Source organism: Artemia franciscana, chromosome 4, assembly GCF_032884065.1.
Source record: "Artemia franciscana chromosome 4, ASM3288406v1, whole genome shotgun sequence".
NCBI lineage: Eukaryota > Metazoa > Arthropoda > Branchiopoda > Anostraca > Artemiidae > Artemia > Artemia franciscana.
The window spans coordinates 8,576,235-8,592,311 of NC_088866.1; the positions used below are offsets into that span (position 1 = coordinate 8,576,235).

A 16,077-nucleotide genomic window follows, 5' to 3' on the forward strand; every position below is an offset into this window, starting at 1 on the left:
AAGAACTTATTTTTTTTTTAACTAACCTCAAAACTAATCCTAAAATAATAAACAACAATTACTACTTAACCTTGCATAAAGTAGTAAATTAGAGCACGTTAAAAAGAAAGAGCAAAAAAGTACCATTTCTTTTGTATCGGTCCCAAAAACTGCATGTGAACGCTGTAAACCTTGTAATGTCGATTGGAGCTGAGTCACACGTCTCAATATCTCCTCGTGGAACTCCAAAAGATCTTCTGATATGAATTCGCTCTCCATTACCTGCTATAGAGCATGCAGTACAAGAAAAGATAAACATCTGTCAACCAGACAGGGTTGCCACCCCTAGTGATTTTTTGTCACCGGCTGGCAACCCCGCAACCAACGAATTCACTTAGGAGACTTGCAATAGTTGCCGAGGTAAACGCTGCTTTTACTGTCGAATGGTCAAAGGCTTTCTCAAATGAAAGCAAAGAGCGACATCAAAACTTAAAGCAGACATAACTTATTTCGTATATGTTGGGGGAGGGGCACCCCCTCCTCAGCCCCTGCTCCGTACGCTAAAGTTTAATAGTCCTTTAAATATACTTTTTATTCTAATTCAATAGCCCTTGTGTTTGAGCAATCATCATAAAGAATTGGGAAAAACAGTCAAATTTTAAAGTCAATAGCTAGGGGTTCAGGAAGGGGTAGCCTCCATCATATGAAGAATATTTTTTGTTCGTTTTCAGTTATAATCACTCTTCACTTAAATTTGAGGAAACTGGTTTCTTTTTATTTAATCTTTGTTCACATTTTGCAGACAGCATATTTAAACGGAACAGGTCTATCACAAACAGAGCCAGAGTTACGTTTTATCTCAGGGGAGGGGGCATCTGTAGACTTTGCCACCCCCTGCTGCACCATAAATAATGTAAATGTTACAGTTTTTGCAGATAAATATTATGAATTTAGCTTGTCTTACCGCCCGGGGCGCTTGGCTCCTTTTGTCTCCCTTGATCCGGCCTTGCTCACAAATGCTGAATTAACTGCACAATTTTTATCAAGGTGGTATCCCTTTTTGGGAGATTTTAATTTCCGTTTCTAAAGTTATGCAAATTTTCATATGCTAATAAATTTTAATGAATAAAGTTAAAACTAATGCATTTTGCACTTTCAGAATCAGGACGAGTAATAGTTTCCTTCAGTAATTTTCCAGTAAATTTTTCCTTCCAGTAATCCTCCTTCCAGTAATTTTTCCTTCAAGTTTGATATTCGTAAAACAATGGTTCAATAATGATATTCATCCCTTAGAAATGCAATCCATGATCACATATTAGAATGATGGGGGTGCGAGTAAAAAAGGATTTACAAGGTCATTATTTCCATGTTTTTAAGGGCAAATTCTCCGAGTAAACTTTTTTTTTATAAGGATGTTCCGCATGGACGCCAGTAATGGGGAGGGTGACGCCAAGAAAAAAAAAGAAATCAAATACTGTATATAAATAGGAAATGATAAATATTACCATTTAAACTTGGTGAAAACAAACGTCCTAGTAGCACTTCTACCCCACCCCCAAAAACCCGAGAAATATCCTTTTAAACGCTCAAGGCACCTCCCCCCATTTCTATCTCCTCCATCCAAACCTCATCATATATTTATCTGAAGGCTCATAGAGAATTACAGCATATTTGCATAAAACTATATTTTTGAACCTTCAGGCACACTCCCTACCTCTAAACAAAGATCCATTGCCCCCCCAACAATTTCAACTACGCACTTATACGTGCAATTTTCATCAAGATCACTTCCCCTTTGTGGTGTACAAGTCTTCCACACATTCCTTAAAAATTATTCATTTAGGTATAAAAAAAAATCCAGACAACCAAACACGATTTTCTTTAAGTTACAGTTTTATCAGATGATTAGGTAAGACAATTAAGCAGCAAATTAGGTAATCATGGACTTTTCTAGAAATATTAAATAAAGAGTTTATATTGCATTCCAGGGACTAGAAGCGTCAATAGAGGAGAGGGAGTGGAGAACAAAATTGTGTCCTAGATTTTACCCCCCCCCCTCCAGATTTAAAAAAACCTTTTTTGGGGTACTTTCATTAAAAAACCCTTTTTTGAAATTTTCATAGAAAACGGTCAGATTAAAAAAGCTTAACTGATTAAACCAAAAAAGAAAATAATATAATTGAAAACAAAATATAAAATCTTCGGAGTAAATGACAGATCGGCTTGATATAAAAAGCATAATAGCCATATCTTGACTGCATTACGCCAAAATCAGCCCCCCTCTCCTTTCCAAAGGCTTGAAAAATAACAAGGACAGTCAACTCTTGAAAAAAACCCAACCAGGTTCTTATCAGACAGTAGTTAATGTGGTGACTAATATGATTAAGCAATACAGAAATACAGTAATACCTGAATTGAGCCAATTTATTCCTCAACAAAAGTTTACACTCTAACTCGATGATCAATGCGCCACAGCAATTCTAAAAGAACATTGACAAACGTTGAATATTCCACAGAATGTATGCTGAAATTTTTTTTGCCCAAAAACAAAGACTGTTGAAAAACTTAAAAAGACAAAGGAAAAAGAATTTGTCAACAACAAAAGAAAAAGGATTCCCCGAGTTCTTTTCATCCTCCACTGAAAGGTGTGCCAAAAATGTGGTTGGATCCCTATTTCTAGGGGTAGAAGGAAAGAAACACCAAGATGGCTTGGCCACGTTTTACGGATGACAGATTTTCAAAAATCACCTTTTTTGTTCTTCCATCTAGGGCAAAACGAACATAGGCACTATTTAAGGAATTTAGCGGGAGGGGACAAGATATACTCTTAATAATCTAAAGGGAGTGAGGGGGTGCAGTGACAAAAGAAAAAGATATTCCCAGTTCTTTCGAATGGTGTGAGAAAAATGCAATTGGGTCACTTTTCTAGGGTTTTAATGAAAGAAGTACCAAGACGCCTGGGCCACGTTTTATGAATAACGAATGAAGGAGATTTCCAAAAATCATGCTTTTTGGCCAACCATCTGGGGCCAAACGAACAGTAGCGTCAATTAAAAGAAAGTAAAAAAAAATAGAGGGCGGTGGCAAAAATCTACCCTTTAAAATCTAAACGAAGGGAGGCAATAACAAAAGAATCAGGAATCTTGAGTTTTTTTTTGTCCACCACTAGAGTGTTCGAAAAATGTGGCTAGATCGCTTTTTCTAGGGTAATACTGAAAGGAAGAGTAAGATGACTTTGCAACGTTTTAGGGATGATATTTGTCCAAAAATCATGCTTTTTTGTAAGCCATCTGGGTGAAGCAAACAGTGGTTTCAATTTAAGCCCTAAACACAGTGATACCCTAAAGCGATAGGGGGTAGATAAGGAGCGTATATACTCTTCTTATAGCATTTGGTATGTATAGAGTTCAGAAAATTAGCCTTATTAATTATATCAAAGATAACAATTAAAAGGGGAAGACAGTCTCGAATTTTATTTCTGCTAACCAGCAGTATGACTTTGCATTTGCGGAGTTCGTTGGGATAGGGGGAAGGGGGATAGGGAGTGATGCAATTTTTTCTCAAAGTAAATTTTATGATTCTCGTTAAGAACAGAAATCACAAGACTAATTACATACCTAATTATTGAGTTATTAATCAGCGAATTTTACACCAGCTACAAGCAAACCAAAGCACACTAGCGTATAATACATGCTATGAACATAGCCCACAAAAATTCTCAATAAAAAAAATAATAAATTTCTCAAATTTGAACTGTAGTAAAACTCCAAATAATCTGAATATACCTAGGCTGAAGAAAGGTAATGTGGATCCCTTTGAAAGCAAACAGAATCAAGATTATAAATAGTCTTATTGCAATTCAATCTTGGCGTACCTGGCAGAGATTCTGCATGCTAAATTTCCCACCAAATAATCACATTCATACTAGTTGGTGGCTCTTATGATTCAATTACACGAAAAAATTATGTTATTTTTTGGAAATTATATGCTAATTTGAATAGAATCAAGGGTAATAAAACATTTAAAAGAATGCCACAGTTGTCCGGGGATCCGTCCTAGTCGAATAGTTAGCACGCTTGACTTGAAATCCTTTATCCTTTGCCCGCGAGGACGTGGGTTCAAGTCTGAGTGTTGTTGGTTATTTAGTTTACAATGGTGGTCAGTGGCGTGAGTCTGTAAGCTCAGGCAGAGACAACTCATCTCTAAATGGTTATCTGGAGAAATCAGGCGAACATAAACAGGCTGTACGAAAGGGTGCATAAAAGGAAGATCAGCACCCCACTGGCAGAGAGTCTTAAGTTCAAAATTCGGAGTCTAGAGTTCGTATTATTTGTCTTAATTTTGTTTTTTAAATTAAATCTCAAGCAGATTTGACTCCATGAATCAAACAACAGAAAAAACTGACGCAGAAGCTAGTTCTACATGTTCTAATTGTAAAATACCGATGAAGACCACACTGCCTTTCCATAACAAACAAACACAAAGTAGAAACAATAGGGAAAATATTTTCAAGACAGTGGAAATCAATTCAGTGGATATTTCGGCCTTATGTCCAAGGGCCATCTTCAGCCCTTAAAACTTAAAAAAAAAGTTTTTTAAAAACATTATTAGTTTTGATTCTTACATTTTAATGTAACTGAACTCTTTAATTTTAATGTAACTGTAACTCTTTTGTAGAAACTCGAGTTTCTGCGACCATTCTGTGTTATTTTGTGCTGGTTTCTATATGCTTTCAAATAAAGGTGACGTAAAGAGGGTCAAGACGGATTACTATCGGCATTTAAAGTTCCTACTTTATTTACCACGATCATTTCGGAACCGAAGGTTAATTAGTAAATATCAGGCAACGGATATTGTTCTTTCAGTGGAAAAACTAAGTTCAAATTTAATTGATGAAGCGCTAATCTGTCTTGGTCCTTACAATCATCTTATCTGCCTTTTTTGCTAAATTGTTATTTTTTTTCTTCTTGTATTTGTGTTCTTTGTAGTTTTTTGTTTTTCTCCTTGTACTCCCCTTTTTCCCTTTTGTAAGTGGGTAAGAAATAAATTATATATATATATATATATATATATATATATATATATATATATATATATATATATATATATATATATATATATATATATATATATATATATATATATATATATATATATATATATTCCTTTCTCGCATTGTGCTGAAGGACATAGGCCGAGATACCCACTGAATTAATTTCCACTGTCTTGAAGATTTTTCTTATTGTTTCTACTTCGTGTTTGTTTGATCTAATTGTGACACACCCATCTTCCGATGGAACAACTGCTAAAATTTTTGTGTGTTATGCATTTCATCTTTAGAGTCTTTTACCATATTCTAGCAGTGTCTACAGATCAAACAGTTCGTGATAACGAACTGTAGTAAGGAGCGACCCGGCTCAATAGTAAACGAAACTCTAAAAAACGGAATTTCGATGCTAAAAGATATATCAAAAGAATCGGATTTTTTATGCTGATTTTAAATATATAAGTTTCATCAAATTTAGTTTTTGTCATCAAAAGTTACGAGCCTGAGAAAATTTGCCTTATTTTGGAAATAGGGGGAAACAACCCCTAAAGGTCATAGGATCTTAACGAAAATCACACCACCGAATTCAGCGTATCAGAGAACCCTGTAGAAAAAATTTCAAGGTCCAATCTACAAAAATGTGGAATTTCGTATTTATGCCAGAAGACAGATCACGGGTGCGTGTTTATTTGTTTGTTTTTTTCCCCAGGGGTCATCGTATCGACCAAGTGGTCCTACAGTGTTGCAAGAGGGCTCGTTCTAACGGAAATGAAAAGTTCTAGTGCCCTTATTAAGTGACCAAAAAATTGGAGGGCACTTAGGCCCCCTACCACGCTCATTTTTTCTCAAAGTCAACGGATCAAAATTTTGAGATAGCCATTTTGTTCCGCATAGTCGAATGCCCCAATAACTATGTCTTTGGGGATGACTTACTACCCCACAGTCCCTGGGGGAGGGGCGGCGAGGCATAAACTTTGACCAATGTTTACATACAGTAATGGTTATTGGGAAGTGTACCGACGTTTTCAGGGGGATTTTTTTGGTTTGGGTGTGGGGTTGAGGGGAGGGGGCTATGTGGGAGGATCTTTCCTTGGAGGAATATTTCATGGGGGAAGAGAAATTCAATGAAAAGGGCACAGGATTTTCTAGCATTACTATTAAAAAAAACAATGAAAATATAAACATGAAAAAGTTTTTTCAATTGAAAGTAAAGAGTAGCATTATAACTTAAAACAAACAGAGATTATTACGCATATGAGGGGTTCTAAAAATACTTTAGCATAAAGAGCGAGGTATTTAGGAGGAGATAAATACTTCGCTCTTTATGCTAAAGTATTTTTAGTAATTTCAACTATTTATTCTACGGCCTTTCTGATTCAGTGGTCATTCTTAAAGAATTGGGACAAAACTTAGGATTTAATGTGAAGGGCGAGGTATTAACGAGGGGACAAACCCCCTCATATATATAATTAAAAATATAAGAATATAACGTAATTTAATTCTTAAGTTACGTATATTTTTTACTAATAAAAACGTTCGTTAAAAATTAAAAGTTCTAGTTGCCTTTTTAAGTAACCGAAAAATTGGAGGGCAACTAGGCCTCCTTCCCCACCCCTTATTCCTCAAAATCGTCTGATCAAAACTAAGAGAAAGCCATTTAGCCAAAAAAAAGAATTAATATGCAAATTTCATTTTAATAATTTATGTACGGAGAGCCAAAATAAACATGCATTAATTCAAAAACGTTCAGAAATTAAATAAAAAAAACTATTTTTTTTAACTGAAAGTAAGGAGCGACATTAAAACTTAAAACGAACAGAAATTACTCCGCAGATGAAATGGGTTGTCCCCTCCGCAATCCCTCACTCTTTACGCTAAAGTTTAATTCTTTGCCACAATTCTACTTTTTAAAACAATTAAAAACTTTAGCGTAAAGACCGAGGGATTGCAGAGGAGACAGCCCATTTCAAATACGGAGTAATTTCTGTTCGTTTTAAGTTTTAATGTCGCTCCTTACTTTCAGTTAAAAAAAACTAGTTTTTTTTTATTTATCATCCTAAGATTGCAGACATCTGAGCATAGTAGTGCCACCAAAAAGAGATTAACCATCTAACCAACTCTTAAAGCTTGTATTTAGTTCGTATTAACTTCGTTTTAAGTTCGTATTATTTGTCTTAATTTTGTGAGTTGGAAGCTTATGCATTCCACCTTAGATTTTTTTTCCATATCCTAGCAGTGTCTACAGATCATCCGAAGATTGCGGACATCTGAGCATAGTAGTGCCACCAAAAAAAGATTAACCATCTAACCAACTCTTAAAGAGCTAATTAAGCATCTAAGTTTATTTTAGTTATCTTTCATAATAAGTTGTGAGTAAAGTCATGCAAACCTGATGACTTACACTATTTTTTATTGAAAACTCCAGATTAGTGTAAATCATATCAGTTTCAGCACAAATTTATGTATAAGCCCGCTAGATGGAATTATATCTATTCTTGCAAATTAATTTCTTAGTTACTTAAAATTATTTTTTTTTACAATCTTGTTTTAATTATGTATATATAACTATCTAATTATAATTACGTACAATTATTTAATACTTTTTTTTTTACAGGCACTGGAACAATTACTATTTGGCAAATTTGGGCAGTAATCAGCATTTGCATGGAATTGATTCTTTTTTCAAGGGATCTCTTTACTTTAGAGGAGTTTACAAAGTTTAGCGTCAGCTAATTTAACTTTTAAGCAAATAATTATTTCTTTCAAAGCAGGTTAGTCTAATTCTTTGAATACACAAAAACCAGTAAATTGCAGCTTAGAGACTCTGCTAACATAGCCATTTCCCAAGTAACTGCAAACTGAATTGCAATAAAACCAAATTATTCATAAAAATGAGCTTACCATGTTTGAAGTTGATACTTGCGAAGGAGGTTCTGCTTTGATATCGTCAACCTCAGACTTGATCAATAATAGCTTACTTTCAATATTGTGCCATCTTTTCTCGAGCTCCTTCATTTCATTTTCGTTGACAATATCCTTCTGAAAAGAATATAGGAACACTTAACTGAAGTTTCCTGTAATAGTTTCTTGTACTTTCTGTCATTCCTAACATACTAGACAGTAAAGTAAATTTGAAAAAAAAGATTATTATTAATCTTAAAATTATTTTTTTTAACAATCTTGTTTTAATTATGTATATATAACTATCTAATTACAATTACGTACAATTATTGAATACTTTTTTTTACAGGCACTGGAACAATTACTATTTGGCAAATTTGGGCAGTAATCAGCATTTGCATGGAATTGATTCTTTTTTCAAGGGATCTCTTTACTTTAGAGGAGTTTACAAAGTTTAGCGTCAGCTAATTTAACTTTTAAGCAAATAATTATTTCTTTCAAAGCAGGTTAGTCTAATTCTTTGAATACACAAAAACCAGGAAATTGCAGCTTAGAGACTCTGCTAACATAACCATTTCCCAAGTAACTGCAAACTGAATTGCAATAAAACCAAATTATTCATAAAATGAGCTTACCATGTTTGAAGTTGATACTTGCGAAGGAGGTTCTGCTTTGATATCGTCAACCTCAGACTTGATCAATAATAGCTTACTTTCAATATTGTGCCATCTTTTCTCGAGCTCCTTCATTTCATTTTCGTTGACAATATCCTTCTGAAAAGAATATAGGAACACTTAACTGAAGTTTCCTGTAATAGTTTCTTGTACTTTCTGTCATTCCTAACATACTAGACAGTAAAGTAAATTTGAAAAAAAAGATTATTATTAATCTTAAAATTATTTTTTTTTTACAATCTTGTTTTAATTATGTATATATAACTATCTAATTACAATTACGTACAATTATTGAATACTTTTTTTACAGGCACTGGAACAATTACTATTTGGCAAATTTGGGCAGTAATCAGCATTTGCATGGAATTGATTCTTTTTTCAAGGGATCTCTTTACTTTAGAGGAGTTTACAAAGTTTAGCGTCAGCTAATTTAACTTTTAAGCAAATAATTATTTCTTTCAAAGCAGGTTAGTCTAATTCTTTGAATACACAAAAACCAGGAAATTGCAGCTTAGAGACTCTGCTAACATAACCATTTCCCAAGTAACTGCAAACTGAATTGCAATAAAACCAAATTATTCATAAAAATGAGCTTACCATGTTTGAAGTTGATACTTGCGAAGGAGTTTCTGCTTTGATATCGTCAACCTCAGACTTGATCAATAACAGCTTACTTTCAATATTGTGCCATCTTTTCTCGAGCTCCTTCATTTCATTTTCGTTGACAATATCCTTCTGAAAAGAATATAGGAACACTTAACTGAAGTTTCCTTTAATAGTTTCTTGTACTTTCTGTCATTCCTAACATACTAGACAGTAAAGTAAATTTGAAAAAAAAGATAACAAAGAACAACTTCCCCCCTCCAAAAAAATTATAGCAAAGAGCGAAATGAAAAATATTTAACAATGACAGGTGGATATGCTCAATCGAATTCGGAAGGGATTCCGCTGTCGTTGGTCTGAAAGCCCCCATCCTGGGAAAATTATTGCAAAGCTAAAACTTTTGTGCATACAAACACACTCCCTGAAACAATCTTTCTCAGAGAAATCTTGGAGCTATGTACCAATGTTTAGAACTTACTGATCTTAAGGCTGCTTGATCATTGATTCATGATTATCAGCTTTTTTATTCCATAAGCTTTAAGAAATGGAGCTAAATAAAAAAAAACCTGCATACCAATGCTTAGAATTTACTGTTCTTAAGGCTGCTTGATCATTGATTAACTATGAAAAGCTTTCTCACTCAAAAAAAAAAGAAAAAGAAAAAAAGAGTTGATGATCCCAGACATCTCAATCTGTCAACTAAAATTCCAAGATGAGAAGGGAGGGGCAAAAAAGAAAACATTTTGGTGCATAGTACCTAGAAAGGCTTCATTGACAGAATGTTATTGCAGACTTCCATTAGCTACTTAATCATTACTATTGTCAGATATCTGCTTAAAGTTGGTTGGTTGATTTTTCTAAGATACTTATGGCCTTGAAGAAGTCATGACAGCTGATTAAAAAGTGAAGTTTTGTTTTAGGTCAGTCGAAGCAACACACTTGACATTAAATAGAAACAGATCTACAAATTAACAAAAATTTTGAAGCTTTGGCTATTTTACGAAATTTCTGAGGAAAATGATATTACATAATCATTATAACAAAAATAATGAATTTTTCTTGTGCTTATAATTTGCCATATGTTACTTTGTTTTTGCAATTACAATGCAAACTCTACACATTTTCTGTGTTTCTTTTTTTTAAGTTGCCTTAAAGGACCCTTCTAACAAACAAATTTGCCTGACACCCTTATACCCCAGATCAACAGTCTATTACAGTAGTGCCCTGGTTATCTGAGGTAATGTGGACCGAGGGTGGCTTGGATAAACAAAAACCTGGATTACAAAGACTCTACAAACAATCAAGAAAAAAATATGTGGTCAAATGAATAAGACAGAGTAGCGTGGATAAACAAAAACCCGGATGACAAAGATTCTATAAACAATCAAGAAAGAAATATTTGGTAAAATGAATAAGACTCAACCAAAGCTGTTAGATAAGCGTCTATTTTGAATTCAAATAAAAAATTCAAACTATAGCAATTTAACATGATCATCAATGATAGCAGTCTTGCACTGACAGTGCCTTAAACAAAGAAAGAGAGTTTATTTTTGTCTACAGTAATCTCACCACCACAGCACATTAGATTTATCTTTAAATACCTCTTATTTCTATTTATCTGAAATAAGTATATAAATATTTATATTATTTTATATTTATTAAATTTATATTTTTATTATATTAAATTTAGATATATCTATTTGTATATCTTTATATTATATTTATATTTCTTTTAATTATTAACAATCAGCTAAAGACTACAAAAACTAACGTTGCACTTGATCAAGGAGGCACACTCGTGCCTCTATAGAGAGGCGAACCACGACAATGTTAAGCGATCTTCGGTTCCAATGGTCGCAGAGGGATGGGGAGGTTCTGATAATATTGGGAGGTTATTCTGATAATATAATTAGAGCGAAACCTCCAACTAAGAAACCTGCCAAATTTCATCCCCCTCCGACTTTTCCTTCATGGGGAAAATCTGGCCGAAAGTTTCGACCCACCCACCCCAGCCCCCCTTTAACGTTGTCCGATCGGGCTGAAATTCACAAGTTAAGGTCCCCTAGGGCCTAGGAGCTTATCCGCGAAATTTCAGCTTGATCCGATAACTCCTTCCCTGTTTTCCAGAAACCACGCATAGCCACTTAATTTTCATATTCTTTTTTTTTTCTCGACACCTACAGGTCACAGCCGACATCGGATCTGGGTGTACGAAGACTCATTCGATGCGGAATTCTCCGAGTAAGTGCCCTTGAAAGTTTCGTAGGAAAATCTTAACCCCCCGAAAGTTTCGACACCCCCCCTTTAACGTTGTCCGATCGGGCTGAAATTCACAAGTTAAGGTCCCCTACGGCCCAGGAGCTTATCCGCGAAATTTCAGCTCGATCCGATAACTCCTTCCCTGTTTTCCAGAAACCACGCATTAGCCACTTAATTAACCCATTTCTCCATAAGAGCCCATGTTAATTTGAAATTTTTAAAAGTTATTTAAAAGTTATATTTACACACATACAGGTGGTTAGCTCAGTCGGTAGAGCGTGGGACTTTTAATCCTCGGGTCAAGGGTTCAAGTCCCTTATCGGGCGGTTTTTTTTTCACAAAAAAAATTATTATTAAATTACATCCACCATGGATTGTAGAAAAACGTACAGAAATAATATGAAAAAAACTTCGTTTTCTTAAAGAGTTAAAGAGGCTGCGTCCCAAAGTCGAACCTAAAAACGTACAGGAATTAGGAGAGGCAGATGGGGGGCTGCCGCCCCCCAAACCCCCCGCTTTTAAAGACTCTTTTGTACAGGTTTTTTGTTGTACCCCCCGCTCTTGGCTTCGGAAAGGCCCTCTTTTAATTAACAAAAAATTGAAATGAATGAATAATGGAATAACTTCGAAAAATGTTAAACACAAGAGGACAGGAGAACCATTGCGCCGAAACTAGCAATTCGTAACAATGAAGTCCCCCCACAACAAAAAACCTGTACAAAAGAGTCTTTAAAAGCGGGGAGTTTGGGTGGCGGCATCCCCCCAACTGCCTCTCCTAATTCCTGTACGTTTTAAGGTTCGACTTTGGGACGCAGCCTCTTTAACTCTTTAAGAAAACGAAGTTTTTTTTCATATTATCAGGACATAGAACTATGCAAGTGGAATAGCTTGCTTAAACTGGAACTCGATTGGTTTGGGTTTGGATAACCGAAGCTCTACTTTACTAAATCAGAACTTGGGTAGTTTTATACATGCACTTTTTGGGTGTTTAAATTTCGATTGAACATATTATCTTTTTTACTTTTTCAATGAAAAAATAAAATCAAAACTGAACAACTATTACCTATTTTCCTCTTCAAACAGAAAATTTAGCCTTTAGTTTCAGAAGAAAAATATTTTAAGATTTGACACGGCTCAGTTCAGTTTCGAGTATGCTGAATATCTGACCGAAAGCTGTTTGTAAGCTTGATATTCAATAGAGTTACAAGGTTTATTTTGAGAGTTATACACACTGAGAAATTAAGTGATCAGGGGACTTGAAATTAACAAGCAATAAATGTTTAGTTCAATGAAGGGACCATGGGATCAGCTCTATGACAATCAGCTGTGAGATGGGGGCTTAGTGGTAACAATGGTTTCCATAAATTTTATTTCACAGACAAAAAACATTTAAAATACAGCATAGCCTACCTGATTTTGGTAAGAGAATTAATTTATATAAATTCTGGCATATTTCTATCATATTTTAAACTCTTATTACACACTGGTAAAAATAATAATAATATAGCCTTTATTTTTTTATTTTAAATCTTGATTATTTTTAATTATTAAAAATGTAATACAAATAAAATGTTTTTAATATTAATAATTTTAATTAAACATTCTGGAATCCTTAATTTAAATTTTTAATCAAATAAAAAATATTAAAATATGTTATTAAATGAAAAAATAAATTAATTTTTTTTAAATTTGAATTCTTTCAATTTTAGGGACAAATAAACAGCAAAAAAAGTTTGTACATAACCTTCTTATTGTTTACCTTTTTATGTACTGTCATTCCATTGTTTTTTTCTTTATTGCATTTATTTACTGATATATAAGACATTTTTTATGATGCAACTATCTCTCTCAAAGTTGAGAGCAAACTGGATCACAAAGCAAAATTAAATGTATATATTTAGGAAGTAACATGACATCATTATGTGAGGTAATCGATAAGAATTGTAATTTAAAGACTTTTTACTTTGCTTAAGATAATGTTTGATTCATACCTATTTTAATAGCGCTGCTGCTGTTTTCAGACCTTTTTCAGAAGAAGATACCTGATAGCGATAAGATATCCTACCGCTATTACGGAAGAAATACACACTATCACATATAAAGATACCTTTTTAATTTCATTTAAGAACGTTTGATACCAAAATTTCATTTTGCAAGTCTTAGCATCAGCTGACAGTCCCAAAGACAAAGGGCGCAATAGCAAGTTTCCTCAGCACTACAGGGAGCTTCCAAAACAATTCTGGTATAAATTGATAGGGATTTTAGATGTGTCAACAGCTTGAAAAGCTAGTTTAAAACAAAGGAAACCTATAGTCTTTAGCTGAGGTCTTTAAGCAAAAAGCTGTCTAATCAATGTAAGTACAGCATAAATAATGTACATTCTATTTCTGCAAAGATTTCAATCAGGGCAGTTTTCACAACAGGAAACTTCAAAAGGCGCCAAATTATTCTGTGTGTTTTCTTTTGAGTATATTTTTAATGTTTTCCAAGCAGGCATACAAGACATTTTTTAGGGACTGCCCTTTCCTGAACTCTAAACAAACAAGAGCTAAGAGCTCATATGGCACTTGTGACGAGGGGAGAAGAGCTATGAGCCAAGAGATCATATGGTATGAGCTCTAACAAAATTCTATGAATCAATAGATTGATTTAAAAAGGAAAATAAGAGGCTTAATACCGGTCAAGATTTAAAATAAGAGCTCTGAGTCACAAAGTCCTTCTAAATATCAAAATTCATTAAGATCCGATCACCCACTCGTAAGTTATAAATACCTAATTTTTTCTAATTTTTCCTCTCCCTCTTGCCCCCCGGATGGTCGAATCTGGGAAAACGACTTTATCAAGTCAAATTGTGCAGCTCCCTGACACGCCTACCAATTTTCATCGCCCTAGCACGTCCAGAAGCACCGAACTTGCCAAATCACTGAACCCCTCCCCCCAACTCCCCCAAAGAGAGCGAATCCAGTATGATTCTGTCAATCACGTATCAAGGACATTTGTTTATTCTATCCACCAAGCTTCATCCCGATTCCTCCACTCCAAGTGTTTTTCCAAGATTTCCCCCTCCAACTCCCCCCAATGTCAAAAGATCTGGTAGGGATTTAAAAAAAGAGCTCTGAGACATGAATTCCTTCAAAAAATCAAATTTCATTACGATCCGATCATCTATTCGTAAGATAAAAATACCCCAATTTTCATGTTTTCCAAGAATTCCGGTTTCCCCCTCCAACTCCCCCGGATGTCACAGGATCTGGTCGGAATTTGAAATTAGAACTTTAAAACACAAGATCCTTCTAAATATCAAATTTCATTAAGATCTGGTCACTCTTTCGTAAGTTACAAATACCTCAATTTTCAAAATTACCCCCCCCCAATTCCACTAAAGAGAGCAGATCCGGTCCATTTATGTCAGTCAAGTATCTTAGACAGGTTTCTATTCTTCCCATCCAGTTTCATCCTGATCTCACCGCTTTAAGTATTTTTCAAGGTTTCCGGTCCCCCCAACTGCCCCCCCTCAATTACGCTTGATCCGGTTGAGATTTAAAATAAGAGATCTGAGTTACGAGGTCCTTCTAAATATGAAGTTTCATGAAGATCCGATCACTCCTTCGTAAGTTAAAAACACGTCATTTTTTCTTTTTTTTTCAGAATTAGCACCCCCCCCCCAATTGAGCGGATCCGTTCCAATTATGTAAATCACGTATGCAAGACTTCTGCTTATTTTTCAACCAAGTTTCATCCCAATCCCTCCAATCTAAGCGTTTTCCATCATTTTAGGTTTCCCCACCCCAAACTTCCCCCAATGTCACCAGATCCGGTCAGAATTTAAAATAAGAGCTTTGAGACACGATATCCTTCTAAATATCAAATTTCATGGAGATACAATGACCGGTTCGTAAGTTAAAAATACCTCATTTTTTTAATTTTTCAGAATTAACCCCCCCCCCAACTAACCCAAAGAGAGCGGATCCGTTCTGGTTTTGTCAATCATGTATCTAGGACTCGTGTTTTTTTCCCAAGTTTCATCCCGATCCCTCCACTCTAAGTGTCTTCGATGTTTTAGGTTTCCCCCTCCCAACTCCCCCCCCCAATGTCACCAGATCCGGTCGGGTTGAAAATAAGAGCTCTGAGCCACGATATCCTTCTAAATATCAAATTTCATTGAGATCCGATCACCCATTCGTAAGTTAAAAATACCTATTTTTTTAATTTTTCAGAAATACACCCCCCCCAACTACCCCAAAGAGAGCGGATCCATTCCGTTTATGTCAACCATCTATCTAGGACTTGTGTTTATTTTTCCACCATGTTTCATCCCGATCCCTCCACTCTAAGTGTTTTCCAAGTTTTAGGTTTCCCCCTCCCAACACCCCGCCCCCGTCACCAGATCCGGTCGGGATTTAAAATAAGAGCTCTAAGACACGATATTCTTCTAAACATCCAATTTCATTGAGATCCGGTCACCCGTTCGTAAATTGAAAATACCTCATTTTTTTCTAATTTTTAAGAATTACTCCCCCCCAACTACCCCAAAGAGAGCAAATCAGTTCCGATTATGTCAATCATGTATCTGGGACTTGCGCTTATTTTTCCCATCAAGTTTCATCCCGATCC

The 16,077-nt window shown here is 34.9% G+C and overlaps 1 protein-coding gene across 6 annotated transcripts in view; it reads right to left on the reverse strand.

Moving 5' to 3' along the window:
- LOC136025947 (aminoacyl tRNA synthase complex-interacting multifunctional protein 2-like) overlaps window positions 1–16,077 on the reverse strand; it is a 41,553-nt gene that overhangs the window by 17,055 nt on the left and 8,421 nt on the right. For 3 of the 6 annotated variants that reach the window (XM_065702044.1, XM_065702047.1, XM_065702049.1), the window contains exons 2-5: window positions 9,199–9,336; window positions 8,563–8,700; window positions 7,928–8,065; window positions 124–264 (exon numbers count right to left, since the gene is read on the reverse strand). In XM_065702044.1, coding sequence (XP_065558116.1) covers window positions 124–264; window positions 7,928–8,065; window positions 8,563–8,700; window positions 9,199–9,336 — 555 coding nt within the window. Of the gene's footprint in view, window positions 1–123; window positions 265–7,927; window positions 8,066–8,562; window positions 8,701–9,198; window positions 9,337–13,222; window positions 13,345–16,077 lie in introns of those variants that run through there. The other 3 variants (XM_065702048.1, XM_065702046.1, XM_065702050.1) reach the window with 3 other exon arrangements.